General features: G+C 42.7%; 1 protein-coding gene across 1 annotated transcript in view; it reads left to right on the forward strand.

Moving 5' to 3' along the window:
* The first annotated feature begins 406 nt into the window (after positions 1–406).
* Positions 407–19,181, forward strand: part of LOC103552692 (uncharacterized) — a 36,995-nt gene continuing 18,220 nt past the window's right edge. Inside the window, exons 1-2 of the mRNA XM_070599165.1 lie at positions 407–862; positions 13,078–13,102. Of these exons, the coding sequence (XP_070455266.1) occupies positions 407–862; positions 13,078–13,102 (481 nt within the window). The remainder of the gene's footprint in view (positions 863–13,077; positions 13,103–19,181) is intronic.

The following is a 19,181-nucleotide window of genomic DNA, read 5'->3' on the forward strand; positions in this document are numbered from 1 at the left end:
CAAAGATTGTAACTTGGACAGTCTGACTCCAGCAACACTTGTCCGACTACTAGGTTGAAAGGCGCCACGTAAATTCACAGTTCTGTCATTAAATCAGAGTGCAGGTCCCAGATCCAGGTTACCACAATTGCAGCAGACATTTATTTTAAAGTGGAATAGCGTAATATGACCAACCTGGGGAAGACTTTATGTTCTTTATTAGCCAATGGGATGGGGGAACAGAGTTGTATTAGCTCACTGTTAAAGCAGAAATGGATTTCGGCTCTGGCTTCAGACGAGAACATCATTCAGTCAGTAACATTTTTGGGGGCTCCCAGTGTGCGCAAAACAGGTGTTCCCTACCACTTCCTCTTCTCCCCACATCCTGGAGGAGGGAGGGGAAGTGGGGAAAGAAAAGGCAAAGAGGATGTGGAGGGTAGGCAGGTGGGCATCCTCCACCCCTTCGCTCACCTACCGCCCGCGCCGACCACGCCCACAGCCTCGCCCTCGCCCCAAAACCCACTTTAAACTCCCGCCCCCTCTTAACGACGACCAATGCCCGGCCGGGGAGCCCGCAGGAGGCTGCGGATTGGCCGGCGCCGCGGTTGCCGAGGAGACGGGTGGGTCCGGCGGGGTCCCCGAGTGGGGCGGAGGAGAGGGCTGCGGGCGGCTTCCTCCCCGGCCCGCCCTGCTCCACGCCCCCCGGCGGCTGGAGGGGGCGGCCCCCGCGCGCCCCCCGCGGGCCTCCCGCTCGGGGCCTGCCTCCCTGCGCCTCCGTCTCCGCCCCCAGAACCTGCGGCCGCCAGCTCCTAGCGCGCTGCGCCGGCCGGCGGCGAGATGGGCTGCGGGAACTCCACCGCCGCCAGCGCGGGCGCGGGCCGAGGTGAGCGCGGCAGGCGGGGGCGCGGGGACAGCGACTCGGAGCGGTGGGGAGGTCTGCAGGGCGGGTCGCCTCTGCCGGTGAGGCCAGGAGAGAAGCGGCGGGAAGGAAGAGTGCAGGGACCCCGGGGAGGGAGGGCGTGCAGCCCCCTCTCCCCATCCTCATTTTCGGGACAGGAGCTGACCGCCCGCTTTTGGAAAGACCCAAAACGTGGCATTTCCCTCGCGCGGGGGCGGTCACGCCTGGACGAGGAGAACCTGCAGGGCGATCCTGCAGAGGGAGCGCGGGGAAGACTGGCGGCGGGGCTGCCCTGCAGCGGGAAGGCTGGGCAGCCTCTTGGGGTGGAGGGTTTCTAGTCCTGGCCAGCTTTCGCTCCCTCCTCTATCACACTATCCCCCCCACCCCCCTACCCCCAAGCCCCTCGGAACCCAGACCTTGCACCTGGAAAAGTGCGGCAGAGCAATTCAGGACTTTTTGAGGGGTGGTGGTGATGGGGATTCTAGTGGGGTTGAGAACTGCAAACAGGGCTTTAAGAATCTCGATGCTTAAGACCGGCCACGTTGCTCGCAGGATTTCTCTGAGAAGCTGCAGTATTAAGGATGCTTTAGAGAGGTGTGACAGAGCTTTACTACGAAGAGTGATCTGTTCATATATTTTTCTTTAAAAAAATATCGAGACTTCTTTTACACCACTTCATTTTGTTGATTGGCAGGCGAGATTTCCAGATTTCCCCAGCCAGCCGGGCTTTCTGTCAAGTGACTTGTCCAAACTCAGCCCTTCCCTTTAATCCAGCTAGTGTTTTCCATTGAAGAGTCAGATCTGTTTTGAGTAGTATCTGCTGACCTATTTCAGTGTCCTTTTGGTTGAAGAACTGGTATCTCCTCCAGTTGAGATCAATCGGATATCGCATCCTTCCCTGCCCTGCAAATTCAAACCGCGGTCTGATGCTGCACTGCTCCCTGGGCAAGCGTGGGTGTTCTGTCAATGACTTTGTGACCTTGGGCCTGTCACTTCCCTTAACCCAGACCTCCGGGGAAGATGTGGCCTAAAATTCAAAACTTATTTATTTATTTATTTTAAAGTTTATTCTGACATTCACATAATGGGATCAGATATGGAGATCTGCTCAGTCAATTGGTTAAGTTTTATTTTCCTCTTTGGCTATCAGTGACCGCACGTATGGAATATGTTAAGAGAAAGTGCTAAAATATGTGTAATTCTAGTCCTAGAGCTGTGAATGAGCCCAGATAATGATTCATTGAAAAGTTTCTCTCTTATAGGTAACCTTTACCGTCTTAAATTCCCATCCTTGTGATAGGCAGAGAGCCACCAGGAACAAATCTTTTCCATTCATGTGACAGTGACACCGGTTACTTAGCACCTTATGCTAATGAAGGCAAGGACAGGGTTTTAACCAGAGCATAGCCAGAGAGCTGTGCATGGACACCTGGAACAATGTCAGGGCCACATCCCACACCGTGAATTATATCTGTCAATCAAACATGTGATCCGCTGCGTGTGCACCCTGCTTTTTAAAAAGTTAAGAACAATTATCCAGGTGAAAAAAAATTGGAGGAAGGATTTGTGACACTATTCCTTTAAAGTGGAGCTAGTTTGGTTCGTTTACGTTTTTATTTATTGGTGAACTGCTTGTCAGGTCTGGGGATGGAGGAAGGAGTAGCATTGCCAAATCAGAATAATGCTGAGGTAGCTCTGAAATGGCAATGTAAGAAAATGGGAGAATGTGATTCTCTTGACACATACTTGGTTGACCTTTTGTCCCCCCTGCTAGGAGCACATCCCTTATTATGTAAAGGGGGGTATGGTTATATTGAACAAAGCCACGCAAAGCACATGTCTGCTTGATGAGTGGCCTCACCTTTGCTTATGAAGGACAGCTCTTAAAAGAGCATGTTGTTCTCTCTTCTAGCTTTCTCTTTGCTAAAAACTTACTCTGTGTTCAGAGAAGAGCAAGATAGCAAGTGCAGACTGTAAAATGTTAAGGAGAAAACATTCTGAGCAGGGAGTTACTGCCTCACCTCTTTGATGGGTCTGCCCTTGTGTTTAAGAAGTCATTCGCCAAACATTTCTCTGCTAGTGAGTCCAGCTGGCTAGCTTCGGGATTTGGTCATTGTTATTTTGAAATTTTCTGTCAGCTGGTGGTTGGACTTTAGTTTCAGCAAGGAAATGCGTCCAGGATGAGAGATGTAAAGTTAAGAAAAATAAACCACGGTGCAAAGGTGGTTAAATTTCTTCCATTTGGGAACTTTGACATCAGTGTCAAATACGCTGTTGACCAAGCTGCAAACTTGTGGTACAGAACCCAAGCAAAATGCAATGCATTAAGTAGATGTTGTCTCTGTCCTCCAGGTACTTATGGTGTACAACTTCTGAAATGTCCTAGAAATCATCAATTCAATAGCCGTACTTTTGCTTTTCAGCAAAAAACAAGTACAGAGAGAGGTGATGGGAGAGGTATTGAACTTGAGCCTGGCGTGTGAGGCTTAAGCTTGACTTTGAGGCTTGACTTTGGGTGTGGTTACTGTGGGTATTTCATTTCACTTTCTTGAGTTACAGAGTGAGGGCACTCTCTACTGTAATTATTATTATTATTTATTTTTTATGTGTGTGAGGAAGATTGGCCCTGAGCTAACATCTGTTACCGATTTTCCTCTTTTTGCTTGAGGAAGATTGTCACTGAGCTAACATCTGTGCCAATCTTCTTCCATTTTATATGGGATGCTGCCACAGTGTGGCTTGATGAGCAGTGTTAGGTGTGCGCCTGGGATCTGAACCTGTGAACCCCAGGCCACTGAAGCGGAGCATGTGAACTTAACCACTATGCCACTGGGCCGTCCCTCTACTGTAATTATTATATAGTAGTGGAATATTACCATGGTGAAGGTCAAATGAATTTCCATGAATATTTTTCTATAAGAACATGGCACATCTACTCGAAAAGGATGCATTGGCACATTATAATAATGCCCCCAAACCTGACATTTCCATTATAAGCCCTGTTTTACTAAGTAATTCAGGTTAAAAACAGATAATTGTTTCTCCTTTCCCTGAGCTATCTGGATGACTGCCTTTCTTGGCTTTTGTCTGGTGAAATTGGTTAATATGACAAATTGATATTTAGTAGTGTCCTTAAGTCAATTGGATTCTGTGTGGCCCATTTGTAGAGAACTTGATATGCAGCAAAATGGTCAAACGGCCAGGAGGAATCAACCCGAGATAATTCAAGTTAGATTTCCTTTGCAGGAGATTTCTACCCGTAAGCTTAAACACAGCGCATCTCTATGTGCAGAGCGCTGCACTCTACTAGGAGCTTGAAGGGCAGGGTCGGGCAGCCAGCATGGATGGCTGTAGAATGAAATCACACTTTCTTGAGAAGTTGATAATCTAGGTAGAAGATAAACCGTTGGAGAACAATTGCAAAGCAAAGTATGATGGGATACACTGTGAGCATGCAAGTGCCCAGGAGATGTGGAATGATATAGTTTAATCAGAGAGGGCTTCCAGGAGGAGTTGAGCTGTCTGTCTAGGTGGGATCATGAGAACCATTTTGATCACACAAGAGCTCTCTCCATCTTCGTGTTTTAGTGAGATCACTCTCTCAATGTAGAAATTTGATTTTTCCCAAGAAGTGTGATAGGAGGCCTTCTTGTATTGTCCATTCAGTCGAGATTCAGTAGATTTCTCCTGCAGAGTCTAGAGTCTAGACCCTACACTGTAGAGAAACATCTGGATTAGTCCATTTTTACAGGGTTGCTTTTACTATAAGCAGAGAGCTTTGTGTTTCTCTCTGCCACCCACCCCGACCTCTCTCTCTCAGTGATCAGATTCTCTATCCCTTTGCTTTTCCTTGCACATATTCCCTAATTCAGAGAATTCAGAGAAATGAGCAACCGTGCATTCGAACTAATGATTTGCAACAGGTCAGTCATTCCTTTTTGTCCAGTCCTGCATATAGATGAAGTGAGTCTGTTTGTAAACCAGAAAATCCTTTAGAAGTTTGGTTGGTTGCAAATATCTGCAGTAGCCTATTTCAATGCAGGCTAAGGCTGTAGAAATTATTTGCAGCAGCAGAGTTATTTCAGAAGTGTTCTGCTCATGATGGTTGATGGGATTGGTTAGTTGTAGTTTTTCTGCCAGAGATATGTAACTGGCAGCCATCTGACCATAACTTCAGGGGACCGTAACGTTATCAGAATGTTTCGGTAATGGTTCTTCTGCTATTTATGTAACAAAGGTCCAAGGGGGAGGAGTTTAATAATTATTTATCCTATTTTACCAGTGTACCCAGGAAGTTGATATGCTTTTGGGTCCAGTTATTTAGATTAGTTATCTCTTCGTGCTCAGTGACAGATAATTGCATTCTTTTCGGGTAGCTGTATGGTCCAGCCTTAATTTACATCTCTAAATAATTTGGTAGTATTGAAATGCTGCCACTCTGCTTACCATTAGTCCAGGCCATGTAGGGGAAATAATAAAAAATTTTGTCGATATCGTCAAAGAAGTCATTTATATCTTGTGCTACTTTCCCCCACCTTTCTCAGGCCCCAACCCCGCCATCTTTCTTTCTATTCTTTAAGCATGCAGAATTCACTCGTTTTCTTTCTGTTTGAAACGCTCTTTGCTGGAGAGCTGATATTTTGTTTATTTATTTATTATCTCTTTTGTTCTCTGCCCCAAATGTTGGTCTCATGAGAGCCTCATGCATCTTGTTCACAGCTGTACCCTCAACCTCTAGACCAGTATCCAAGCCTTCCATGGAATTTTTTGGTCCTCAAAAAAAATGTATTTGTCCAATGAATGAGTATACTGGGGAAACAAAGAAGATACAAAAATAAGTCCTCAATTGTGTGGGCACACTGTGACTGATGTAGCAATCAAGAGAATGAAATAAAATCTTAAGCCATCAGGGAAGCCTGCTTGGAAGAAGTGGGACTTGATTTGGCTTTGAAGAATAGGTAGGATATGAATAAGCAGAAAACAGAAGGGAGGGCGTTTTTAGTGCTGTGTGGAATCAGAGGGACAGAAATAGGCTGGGTGCATTTCCAGGCAGTGAGGAGTCTTGCCTGACTGGCTTTAGTGGTTCATGTTGGTTACAGGGTGTTGAGAAGAAAGTAAGAATGGTTAGGATGGGGAGTGGGGAGGGCAGAAGGACATGAAAGCCTCAGAGTTGAGATTGGGTTCTAGAGCCAGAAGGCCCCAATTCGAATCCTACTTTTGTCATTTATCAGCTGTGTGACCTTGGGCAACTTGCTTAAACTGTCTGTACCTTAGTTTCCTCGACTGTGAAATGGGGGAGTAAATATAGAACCTTCTCAAGATTAAACAAGTTAATGTATGTAAAGTGCTTAGACCAGTGCCTCATGTGTTGTATGTATTCAACACGCTATTAATATTAATAGAGGGAAAGACGTTCCTAATTGGTGTAGAAGGAAAGAGCGAGCATGTACATAGAGTGACGTAATTTAAAGCTGCTGTCTGGAATCACTGGAGTGACGGGGGCCTTGATGTCAGAGACCCCTGGAAGACAGCCAGGCTGCATGTGAGGGAGGAGGGCGGAGGGAGAAGTAAAAATGAACCAAGCTGTTAAAGCTGGGGTAACTGGAGGGAGAGGCCGCTGCTCTTAAAGGGCAGGTGAGAAGGGGCGGGGTGACTACACTCAGGATGTGCCGCAATCGAAGTGATGACAAGTGACGAGAGATGTGCAAACGCCTCTGCTCAGGCAGTTACCACGTGCGACAGAATCAGGAAGTTCGCTTTTTCCAACCCTCACAGTTGACGTTGCAACCACATGAATGGTTCGTAGGTGACCTCAGTGAATTATTCAGTTCTGGCGCGAGTCACTCACAGTGCAATATAGACATGGCTTACATTATATTATAGCAGCTAAAGGTCAATGTGTTACGTGATGTCTGTTCTTATATGGCTGCCTTTATTTATTAAGGTTTGCCTACCTAAAGTGTAGCTACTCAAGAAGGACAACCTGTAAACAAAGGTTTTCTGTAAGAGCTTCCATGTTCGTTAACATAATTTCATATTTCTAGAACACATTGACCTGTTTCTCTCCATTGTTGAAGACGTGACTTATGAATCTGTATCTTATATTGGCTTGTTGAAAAATAAACGTTGCTCTAGATGAACGGAAGAGCTGTTCTTCTTTTGGCCAAACGGAGACTATGACATGGTTTTAGAACTATTATGGGTCAGAGGAGACATAGCAAGCTGGCAAAATTAAAGAAAATTTTGTTTGTTTCTGTTTTCTCAGGGGGACTTTTTTCTTTTATAAAAGAAAGAGTAAATCATTCCTGCATATTTTTATTAATTTCTCCTAAGAATCATAATCACTTATGTTTCTGATCATTTATGCTGAAAGAACAGTGATTTGTAACTCTCCAGTACTTTTTAGAAATTCTTCATGTACCTAATTTTATTTTTTGGTGTGTGTGTGTTTAAAGTATTGCCACTCAGTCTGAACAAAGAAACATAATTCAATATGCAATTTAGCAGTTCATTTACTTGTGAATATTTCCAATATATTACGTAAACTCTATAAAGTGCTTATAGAATAGTGATGAAAAAAGGCATTAATAGACTTTTTTCCAAATGTAAAGATGTGTGTGACCTTTCTTTTAAAAGAGATACATATTTTGTTTATATTAGAATTTGGCGTGTGTGAGGAAACTCATAAGAATAAATGTATGAATCTGAAAAATATGAAAAACATACGGGGCAGTATGGCTCACTTTTTTTAACTCATAAGACTGATTAGATTGCAAAGGAACATCTGTCTATGGGAACCAAGATTTATACATATATCTACTTAAAATTACTAAACTGATGTATCTTGCAGCTGGCTTGCTTTACCATTCACTAGGAATAAAATTTTGTCTGTGGAATGTATGATCTGTTATATTAAATTTGATTCCCCCTCAATTATTAATTTCGCCATACATTTCTTTTCAAAAGAGAATTTCTGTTTTTGGTGGCGTGTGGGGGCAGGGATAAGACAGTGTAGTGGGTTGAATGGTAGCCTCTAAAAAGATATGTCCATGTCTTAACCCTGGAATGTGTGAATGTTTTCTTTTCTTTCTTTTTGTTTGGCCCTGAGCTAACATCTGTTGCTAATCTTCCTCTTTTTGCTAGAGAAGGGTTGTCGCTGAGCTAACATCTATGCCAGTCTTCCTCTATCTTGTATGTGGGACACCACCACAGCATGGCTCAATGAGCAGTGTGTAAGTCCGCACCCAGGATCCAAACCCTTTGAACCCTGGGCCACCGAAGTTGAGCACGCAAACTTAACCATTACACCACCTACCCAGCCCCGTGAACGTTTTCTTATTTGGACGAAGGGTCTCTGCAGATGGAATTGAGTTAAGGATTTTGAGATCATCCTAGATTATCAGGATAGGCCCTAAGTCCGACGATAAGTGTCCTTATAAGAGACAGAAGAGGAGACAGAGATACAGAGAGGAGAAGTTGATGTGAGGGTGGAGCAGAGAATGTGCTATGTGGCCACAAGCCACAGAATGCTAAGGAATGCTCACTGTCACCAGATGCTAAGAGAGCGTGGAGCAGATTCCTCCTAGAGCCTCCGTGGGGAGTGTGGACCTCCCGACACCTTGATTTTGCACTTCGGCCTCCGTTTTTTTTCATCCTTCGAGAGCATATATTTCTGTTGTCAGCCACCCAGTTTGTGGTGATTTGTTAAAGCAGCCGTAGGAAACTAACGCAGAATGTTTTCTGGAGCTCGAGAATGGGACAGAATTAGGAAATAAGAAACTATGGTTAAAAAACTCTGTACTTGGAGTGTAAATAATTGTCTGTTGAAGTAAATACAGCACAATTCGATCCTGGTGTGATTCATAAAGCACTTCAAGGTCATTCAGAGGCTCAGTTACTATTAGGATACCCGGTTTTTATAAAACATTTTATAAAGCAGGAAGAATTTCTGAGAGGTTTTGTATTTTTTTCCCCCTGCTGATACCATCCAGTTCTCCAATTCTCCGACCCCAACTGGGTGTCTTACAGTTCAATTCAATTCTGACACTAACCACCCTGAGTTAGGATTGGTCACCACAGGTTTAAGGGCTCAGTCCCACGGGATGTCCTCACTTCAGACACTAGTCGCAAGTTTTGGGGCCCTAGGTTACTTACACTTCTATCCAAGTTGGCTACAAATTTGGGGTTCCCACAGCCCCCCTCTTTAGATTCCATAATATGCTAGAATGGCTCACAGAACTCAGAAAGGTCCTTTACTTACTGATTTAAATTTACCAGTTTATTATAAAGGATACCAATGAACAGCCAGATGGAGAGGCATATAGGGCGGTGATGTCTGGAATGGTCCTGAGCACAGGAGTCTCTGTTCCCTTGGAGTTAGGGTACGATACCCTCGTGGCACATGGATGTGTTTGCCACCTCAGAAACTCTCTCAATCCCGTTGTTTAGGGGTTTTTATGGCAGTTTTGTTAGGTAGGCACAATTGGTTAAATCATTGGCCATTGGTGATTAACTCAATCTCCAGCCCCTCTCTCCTCCCTGGAGGTCCAGGGGGTGGGGCTGAAAGTTCCAAGCTTCTAGTCAAGGTTTGGCTTCTCTGGCCATCAGCCCTGATCCTTAAGCTTTCTGGGGTCCTGCCAAGAGTCACCTCCTTAGAAGGAAGGAGACTCCTATTGCCCTTATTATTCAGGAGATTTCATGGGTTTTAGAAGCTCTGTGCTAGGAACGGAGGACAAAGACCAACTGTCTTTCTATGGTCCCACAATATCAGATTAAGTTTTTTGAATGTTTGAATAAATTGGATTTGCTGTGCATTTTTAAGTAACTGAGATGTTTGACTTAGAGACTCATGAATAAAATATTAAAATCTTTTGAAGAGTGTGAAGTGAAAGGTATATACAATCATGGGGAAATGAAGTGATCTTGTGAACAACCAACAAGGTTTAAATGTTAAAGAAACAGTTCCTTTCAGAAGGAAATGTTCTTCCTTGCATACCCTAACCCTTTACAATTGCTTTTTGGAATCAGCTGGACCCTTTACAATTACTCACTGGAAATGCATATAATGCTTTTCTGCGAGCAAACTTTCCCCTTCTTCTACTTTTTAGGAAGATATTTCAAATGATGGTGATCATTTATATACAGTTTTAGAAAATAGTCATTAAATCTTTTGACCCACCAAAATTCTAGTGGTCTCTATATTTTGTGGTGCTTTTATTCTGCAAGAAATGTTGTTACCTTGCCTCCATTTCTATTTCTCCTAGGGTCATTACGTTCATGCGCCAAGGCTGTGTTTAAATAGTAAGGAGTCATTTTGGTGTGAGGTTAAGTGGTGCTAACAGAGATGAATGCCCTATCCTCAAGGCCTAGAAAGAAGTAGGTACACCACTATAAATATTTGTTTCATAAGTGATAAAGTACATGAGCCATAAATAGAACTTAAAGCAAATGGGATTTTGCTTCTATCTGAATAGTTCTAGTCCAAGTATTTTTTGCATAAATTATCTAGAGTAGAGATCTCCATCTGGTTAATTATAATCAATATATAGGTAAAGGGTGATTAAAATGTTGCCGTGAGGGTAATAATAATTTTTATTCTGTTTCCAGTAATTTTATGATTTTATACTTTTGCAGAACAAAGAGCTGTTTCACATTTTATATACCTAGATATTCTGACAGTTTTGCGGAAAGTTTTCAACAATTACACATTTGTTTTTACTCTGAGAAGTTGTGTGTTGGGGAGTCATATTCTACCTGCCCTGGTTATAAGCTTATCATTAATACCATGTTACCTTGTTTCTAATATGCACATTTTCTTCCCTTTAAAAAAATGGAGCGCATATTACGGTCATGTATATATCTGATGTAGTGTTTCTGACCTCTTTGCCCACCCCACCATTGCAATTATTAAGTAGATGGTGCCTTTAAAATGAGGACATATGAAAACAGAAGAATGGTCTGCTGGCTTCCTTTTGGAAGGTGACACCAGGCCTCTGTCTTGGTCCTGCTGAGATGTTGGATGGTGAACCCGGCAGGGCAGAAGCCCTGAGGGTGCGGGGAGCCTGGTGCAATCAAGGTGAAGGGGATGGAATGTTCCTGGTGGCTGATTAGAATAAGTACTGATTAGACAACACGTTGGCATTTAGAAACTAATTTCACTCACTTTATTGTGTCTTGTCTTCTTAGCTGCCTTTAAGGGCCCCGCATGTCCTCATGCATTAGAGACTGAAGCAAAGAGATTTTGTGACTGTTAGACAAATATGGGAGCAAGGACTTTACTTGGGTCTTCTGCCTTCCGATTCCATGTTGTTCTTTCCCTCCATGCTGTCATCCCTGAGATGGAGTGGGGATGGCTTCTATGCACTATGCTGTCCCTGTCATTGTTCTAGATGGCTCTTCATCTCGAAATGCTGAGGACTCACGGTCTGCATTATGATCTCCGCTTTCTTCTCTTTGCGAGAATTCCAGAATCAAAAGTTCCTACACCTCTGGCTCTCCTCTCCCCTGATCACAACAAAACCCAAAACATTCCTTATCTTTTCCCATGAGAATAAAAATAAGAAAATCTGGGTATTATTTTCTTTATAGACTTTCTTCCAGATTCTCATGCTTGTTTAGACTGTGAAAGAAAATGTTCATTTCCATGGGTTTTTGGTGGCACGAATCCTTTGTTTATTTTTTCCTATCAAAACACTTCACTGTTGGCAGTTTTTCATACGTTGATTTTTTTTTTTTTAATTTTAGGATTTTTTTGCTTTTATGATCTCAGATTCCAAAGCAGTTTTTATTTATATAATTTAAATGATAGTTGTGGCATAGAAATGTTGCTCTTTCCTGAAGAAAGAAACTAAGTTTGGGTCTGGTCAAAGCCTTAAAGAGTTTGTTTAAGACCTGGTCTTGGTTATCGTTATGCTCTGCTTTGAATTTGCGGTATTACAGATCCTAAATTAACATCACGGGGTAGAGTTCTTGCAACTTTAGCAATAACTTCTCCTGCAGACTTTTTTGCTGACTTTGTAGCACATCTTCCTTTATTTTCACATCTCTGGGACTCCTGCCGAAGTTATTTTCATTTCCATTTCATAGATATGGAAATCGAGATATTAAGGTAAATGTGACTGCTAATAACAACAGCTTAGGAGCTGTTTTTTTTTTTTTTTTTAAAGATTTTATTTTTTCCTTTTTCTCCCCAACGCCCCCCTGGTACATAGTTGTGTATTCTTCGTTGTGGGTTCTTCTAGTTGTGGCATGTGGGACGCTGCCTCAGCGTGGTCTGATGAGCAGTGCCATGTCCGCGCCCAGGATTTGAACCAACGAAACACTGGGCCGCCTGCAGTGGAGCGCGCGAACTTAACCACTCGGCCACGGGGCCAGCCCCTAGGAGCTGTTTTTATGTGCCAGACTTTGTGCTAATTGTCTACATGCATCTTTATTTTTCATCTTCACAGTAACCTTTGAGAATGGTGCTGTTATTATCCTCATTTGACACAAGAGGAAAGTGAGGCTTTAAGACATGAAAGGGCACTTAATGCTGTGTGGCTAGTAAAGTGGGAACTGAGTTCTCTGTCACTCAGATAAGGCTGTAGGGACGAGGAATTGCGGAGATGGGGCTGTACTGTGGGCAGAGAATCTGTGATAATGGGGTCCAGAAGAAATGGGTTGGTTTTGCAGGTGGGTAGGAAGCAGAAATGAGAGGTTTCAATAGCAAGTAGGAGTGGCGTTAGAAATGTCTGTAACTCCTTTTGGAGCTGGGCTGGCATCCTTGAGACTTCCGAATTTATTTAGACTCACCTCCATTTTGTCTCGTGACTCTGCTTTCCTTTGTGACTAGCACACAGTGTGACTTATAACAATGCTGCGTCAACACTAGCTTAGAAAAAAAATATATTTCTCATATCTCTCAGTTTCCTTATCTGCAAAATGAGGAGATTGGATTAAGTGGTCTGTAAAACCACTTTCAGAACCAACACCTTGGGATTTATAGGAATTGTTAAAAATGGGTGGAATAAATTCTAAACTTAAGATTTGAATTTTATGATTTTCTGGATCTCCGTTTTCGTTTTTGGAAATGATCTTTTAAAAAACCGTATTCTCAACTAGTCTCTCATAGAATATTATTTTAGTTGGGTATTGGGCGTAAGGTTTTTGTAGCAATACTATCCCACGAATGCAAACCTATCTTTTTCGATTTTTTCCTCTAGGCCCTGCAGGAGCAGCTAAAGATGCGTAAGTACTTAATATGATTTTCTAAACTCTTTCTGAGGAAGACACTGTTTTTCGTGATTAACACCTTTAGATATTTGTACGTATGGCTGGAAAGACATGGAAATACTTTCTGTGCTCTGCACAAATCAAGATTCCCATTCGGTTTATAACTAAAGTTCTATTTGAAAAATGTTATTATTTGTGACTTTGCATTGCCTTTCACTTGCCCGTTAACTCAGAAATTTAAGAAAGGGAAGTGTTCGTGCTTCCATCCCAACTTGTGTAGATTTCTTCTAGTTAAAAGCAAATGATTATGGGAGAATTAAGCATATAACTCCTATGACTAGGCAGTGTCTTAGAGTTGGCCATTGGGAAGAGGATGGAGCCAAGAATTTGCCAAATGCACACTGAATTGTTTCAAAGTTGATAACTAGATATTTGAGTGAATGTATATTACTGTTCAACACAGTCAGTACTGAGTTGATCTGTAGACCATAGGACCTTTAATAAGGGGTATCTCCCTATGAGAGTTTTCTGGAGCTCAGAAACCCTTTCAGTATTTCCACATGCCCCTTCTCAGCATCTCTTACTTCCAATCTGGGTATAGTAAGCACAGTGCAGTAATTCACTATTTGAGTGTTTGTGGTTACCCTATGGAGGGTGGGATTAAACCTCGCCCCATCCACCCCAAATTGGTTTCAATATCAAGATAAGGATGCCACACAGACACCCAGATGGTATGAAAATATTTATTACTCACATGAGCCTTTCTGGGGAGAGCAGAGCGACTCTCCAAGCTGGTCCGTTCAGCTTGAGTGAAGGCAGGGCTGAGTGGCTTTGGTTTTTATTGCAGTTGGGGAGCAGGGCTGGGGCGTGGGCAGAGGTTTGCACGGTTTGCTCTTCTGCAGCAGCCCAAAGGAAGGAGTTCCCGGGCGTTCTTATGAGCTTGCACAGATGTGGGGCAAAAGAGAGAGGGGTGGGGCTTGGAAGCTGTCAGTGGTCAAACATCAAAAGTAGAGTCAGACTTTTTTTTATTACAAAGAGAGGTCCAGAGATTAGAATGGGGTTGTAAAGTTTTTTGGGAAATAAATATGCATTTTACATGGGACTTTAAGTACAAATGAAGTGGTATAGATTGCTTCAAACTCCTGGTCGCAGTGTTTGAGTTTATTACCAAAACACTGAGCGACAGTGAGTTCAGCATCCCTACCTTGTTCTTATTACTGCCGGATCTCGTCTCTCCTTCAGTCTCTCCCTTCCATTTCTATATGTTGCTTTCAGATTAATTTCCTCAGGCACTGTCCTGCCCTTTTAGGAGCCCTGCTCAAAAACTGTCAGTCATTCTCCACTGCCCACTGATTGAGCCCAGAATCCTTTTGGAATAGGAAGGCCATGTGTGTTTTAGCCTTTAGCTGACCGACTCTGCAGGAGGTGGAAGGAAGCCCTGCAGTGAGGAGGTGAGCAAGGTCGAGGACTGACAGATGAGCTGCTCTGTGAGACCCGTGACAGGGGCCCAAACTGGCCTCATGCTTCCTGTCTCGGTTCCTTGTTTTTGGCTGTTTCCTCTTCCTGGAATGGCATTTTCTCTGATTCTGTGTTTGTAAAAATCCTATCTGTTCTTCAGGACTTCTGTCTTATTCTTTTCGAGAAGAATTTTCTGGATCTCTCAACTGGATACAGTGTCTTTCTCCTCTGAACTTGTACAGCCTTTTGGGCCTCTCTTATGATAGATCATATTGGGCTTATACTATATTATACATACATATACATATACATATATGGCTTATATTACTACATATACTGTAGTTATTTATCTTCTTGTCTTGTCCCCTTGGGAACTGAGGGAAGTTAAATGTCACCCGTCTCCGTGTCCCCTGTAGTCATTAGTGTCATGCATTGAACATAGTGTTTCATAGTTAGTGAACAGCTGTTGAATGAATTCTGTCATTTCTCTTCTAGGAGAGATTGATTTCATGACTTCCTCTTCCTTTTAGAGGCATAGAAATTTCTAATGAAATTTGCTGGACATTTTGTCAACAAAATTAATTATTTCAGGAGGTGAGATGCCATTCAACTACTTTTTAAAATCCTGAATTCTCCTGATATGGATTTCTGTGACTACCTATACCTCTTTATATGCCCTATAACTAAAAAGACGTAATTTTATTAAAGAAATAATCCTTTAAAAAATAAACATAGTAAATTTAATTGGAAAAATTTAAGAATATCATGGTACTACCTTTCCTTGCGCAAAAGGTACATTCAAACACCTTCTTTCTTATTTTTTGTTTTTTAAGTTGAGGCTACAGATTTAAAAATCTTGACTATAACATTAGGTGATGCCATGAATGAATAAGGAGCTACGAAATTAAGACAATTTAAACTTTCTATGATGAAGATTTCAGTTTCTTTTTTCTAAAGAGAGTGAGCCAAACCTGAAAGAAGTGGCCAAAATCACATAATGGTTGCGGAGTGTGTACAACTTCTAACAGGGCAACCACCGTATTACATGGACCACATAAAACTCTTTTGGGAGAATTATAGTTATTTTTAGAAGTCAGGAATACTGTAATTACTGCCTTAATATATAAGAATAAGTCAGGTCTCTGGGGAAGGTCTGAGATTTTCACTGGATCTCCCCTTTCCTGCTTATTTGCCGTTTTCTATAGGTCAGAAGCCAACCAATAAAATGATATTTCTTAAGTAGCTCAGTGTCTACTGGGGACCAAAATACAGTGTGATGAGTGCTAATTATTAAAATAGAATTTAATGGCAGTCTGGGTTTTGAAGGGTGCGCAAGAGTTCGTGTGGGAAGAGGAAGAGTGGCCACCCAGGGCAGAGGAAAGAGCCTGAAAGAGACACACAGGGGCAAGAGAGCCTTCGCTCTTCTGGGGAGAGCCAGCCAGTTTGCCCTGAGCTTGCGTGCAGGCTCGGCAGAGGTGAACGATGTGGCTGATGGGCTGCAGCTGGCTTGTGAAGGGCCTTTGGTGCCAGGCCAGTGACTGTACTCGGTTTGTATGCATTCAAGAGCCATTAGGAATGTTAAGGGGGGGGGAATTAAATGACTATGTTTGAGCTTTAGAGCGATGACTCCCACAGCAGTGAGATGGGGTAAGGATGGAGGCACAGAGGAGTCATGGGAGAGAGGCCACAGGAGGGCTGGACAGCAGACAGTAGCAATGGGAAAGGAGAAGCAGTGATGCGTTCAAGATATGTTTGGGAATGTAATTGACAAGGTTTGTTGAAGGACTGAATGGGGAAGGAAAGGAAAGGAAAATCTGAGGATAACACTGCAGTTTCAAACTTGAGCCAAGGACAGGGATGGCAGGTAATACAAATGGTCAAACAGGCTAAGGGGAGAAGAGAAGCCGTTGGATGTGGCTTGATGGCCACAGGAGTCACCTGGGGGACTATGGTTTCAGTTGAGTGATGTGAGTAATAATTGACTCTAAGTGGAAGTGAGTGAGGAGTGAGGAAGTGAGGTGTGGCCTTTCATTTTACTGTTTGGCGGTAAGGGATGCAAAGATATTGGTAGCTTAAAGAGGAAGCATATTTAAAAAATATATTTGTTATAAAAGGAGTACTAAGGAAATTTGGAAAGCACAGAAAAGCAATTTTTTAAAAAAGAGAAAAAAATGGGCTGTTATCCTACTACCAGAGACAACCATCATCAACATTTTACACTATTTTCTTCCATTTCTTTGTGATTGTTTCTGGCTGATTATGTGTACGGATGATTTTGTATATTGAAGTTTGTTTTTCTGTTTATTTTTTGCATGGAAGAGATGTAGGTGTACCTATAGGATAAAGTGTAGGATCTGGGGGAATAAGAAAGCTGAGGGTGATTTGAAGAGGGTTATCTATGGTGAGGGAGAGAATAATTGACGGGAGTAGATCCTAAAACAGGCGAGAAGGATTAAAAACTTAGAAGCTTAACCTTAGAAACTTGAGATAAGGAGGACAGCACAGGTGAAGATAGAAATTTAGGGGCCGGCCCCTTGGCCGTGTGGTTAAGTTCACGCACTCTGCTTTGGCGGCCCAGGGTTTCCCTGGTTCAGATCCTGGGTGTGGACATGGCACCGCTCATCAGCATCCTACATAGCACAACCAGAAGGACCTGCAACTAGAATATACAACTATGTACTGGGGGGCTTTGGGAAGAAGAAGAAGAAATAAAAAAAAAAAAAAGACTGACAACAGATATTAGCTCAGGCACTAATCTTTTAAAAAGAAAAGAAATTTAATCACTATAAGATGGACTCACATGCATGTGTGGGAGCGAGCCTTTCTTTTTCTCTCTCTCTCTCTGTCTTTTCAATCTCAGTGCAGTAAAATGTAGAACAGAATAGAAGGGAATTCAGCGTGATGACATTTGGCTGCTTTCACAAACCTGCAAAAATCAACCATGCTCTGTTGTTTCAGTGAATTATCTTAGCTATTTGGCACAAAGAGGTTGTGTTGGGATATTTTTGGTTGGAAATGGCAGACGCCCAGCTTAAACTGACCTAAACAAACAAACAAAAAGGAATTTATTGGCTTGTGTAACGGAAAAGCTCCAGGGGTTTGGCCTTAGGCACAGCTGGATCCAGGTTATCCGATGACAGGAAGACACTCTCAGATCTCTGCTTTCCTGTTTTTGGCTTCATTCCTAGGCAGCGCTCCCTAAGGGGTGTGATGGAGGCGGCCAGTTTATATCTTATCAGCTTAATAATTCCTGTGGATAAAGAGCTTCTCTTTCGCTGTAGTTTCATCAAGAGTCTTAGGGCCGCGCTCTCCCTGGCCAGGACATGGGGTCATGTGCCTCTCTCTGAATCAGTCAATGGGCCAGGGGAACGTGGGGTTCTCATTGGCCAGGTGCGCGTCCTATGCTCCCCGCTGGAGCCAGTCAGTGTCATTAGCCCCACCTAACTAACCATAGAGCCCGAGAGTGGTGGTCCCCACAGCAAAGAAAAATCGGGATGCCCTTACTAAAATGGGGAGTAATTATAACTGCACAGGCAGAAACAGAGTATGTTCTCCATGTAGGGCAATTTTCGTGTTATTTCCAAAAAAAGTCTTGATTTAAATTTTAGGCAATATTTATAAGGATATTTTAAATATGTTTCAAATAAGAAACAGTATTAAACAAGTTGGCTCAAATTTAATGTTTGCTGTTAAAAAGAAAAGGTTATAGCCTCTCAGTTTAAACGAGATAATTCAAATACTTCTTTCACCTAAAACTTGTAAAGTGACGTTTCATTAAGATTTCTTTCTTGACAAAGCAATTTTGTTGTTATGGAAGGTAGCAACTGTAGAGAAAAATATCTTGGAATGAGTTTACATAAAACTTGTGGAAGCTCTGTCTTTTGTAAAAAATGAAATTATGAATTTCTCATCTTGGGTTTCGTTAGACTCCTTTATAAATTTCCCCTCTCTAACGCAGCTGTGTCAGCTGAGCCCTCTCTACTCCTAGTTACAAACCTGAGGGTATCTGATGGACTTGTTTCTCCTCTGCAAAGTGGCAGGCAGGGAAAGGAGGATGGGGTGGAAGTAGCATTGAAAAAGCATGCATTTTGGAAGCAGAAAGACCTGCATGTAAACTTCCTGCTACCGTTTACTAGCTGTGTGATTTTGTGTCCTTAGCATTCTTTTTTGTGTGTGAGGAATATTGGCCCTGAGCTAACAGCTGTTGCCAATCTTCCTCTTGTTGCTTGAGGAAGATTGTCTTTGAGCTAACATCTGTGCCCATCTTCCTCCATTTTATGTAGAGGCCGTTACAGCACGGCTTGACCAGCTGTGCTGGGTCCGCACCTGGGATCTGAACCTGCGAACTCTGGGCTGCCCAAGCGGAGCATGCAAACTTAACCACTATGCCACCGGGCCAGCCCCTCGTTAGTATTCTTAACTGTAAAATTGGGATAATACTAACTGTGCAGGGTAACCATCTTCATTGTTATCATCATTATTCTCAATTAGTAGCTCATCTTATTGAGGACTGTATGCCATATAGTGATTTCCGGCACTTTAAGTACATTATCCCATTTCATACCCATGACAATCTGATGGAGGCAGTCATGCTGTTTCATTTTACAAATGAAGAGATGGGGCACAGAGAGATTAA

This window comes from Equus przewalskii, chromosome 29, assembly GCF_037783145.1.
Source record: "Equus przewalskii isolate Varuska chromosome 29, EquPr2, whole genome shotgun sequence".
Taxonomy (NCBI): Eukaryota; Metazoa; Chordata; class Mammalia; order Perissodactyla; family Equidae; genus Equus; species Equus przewalskii.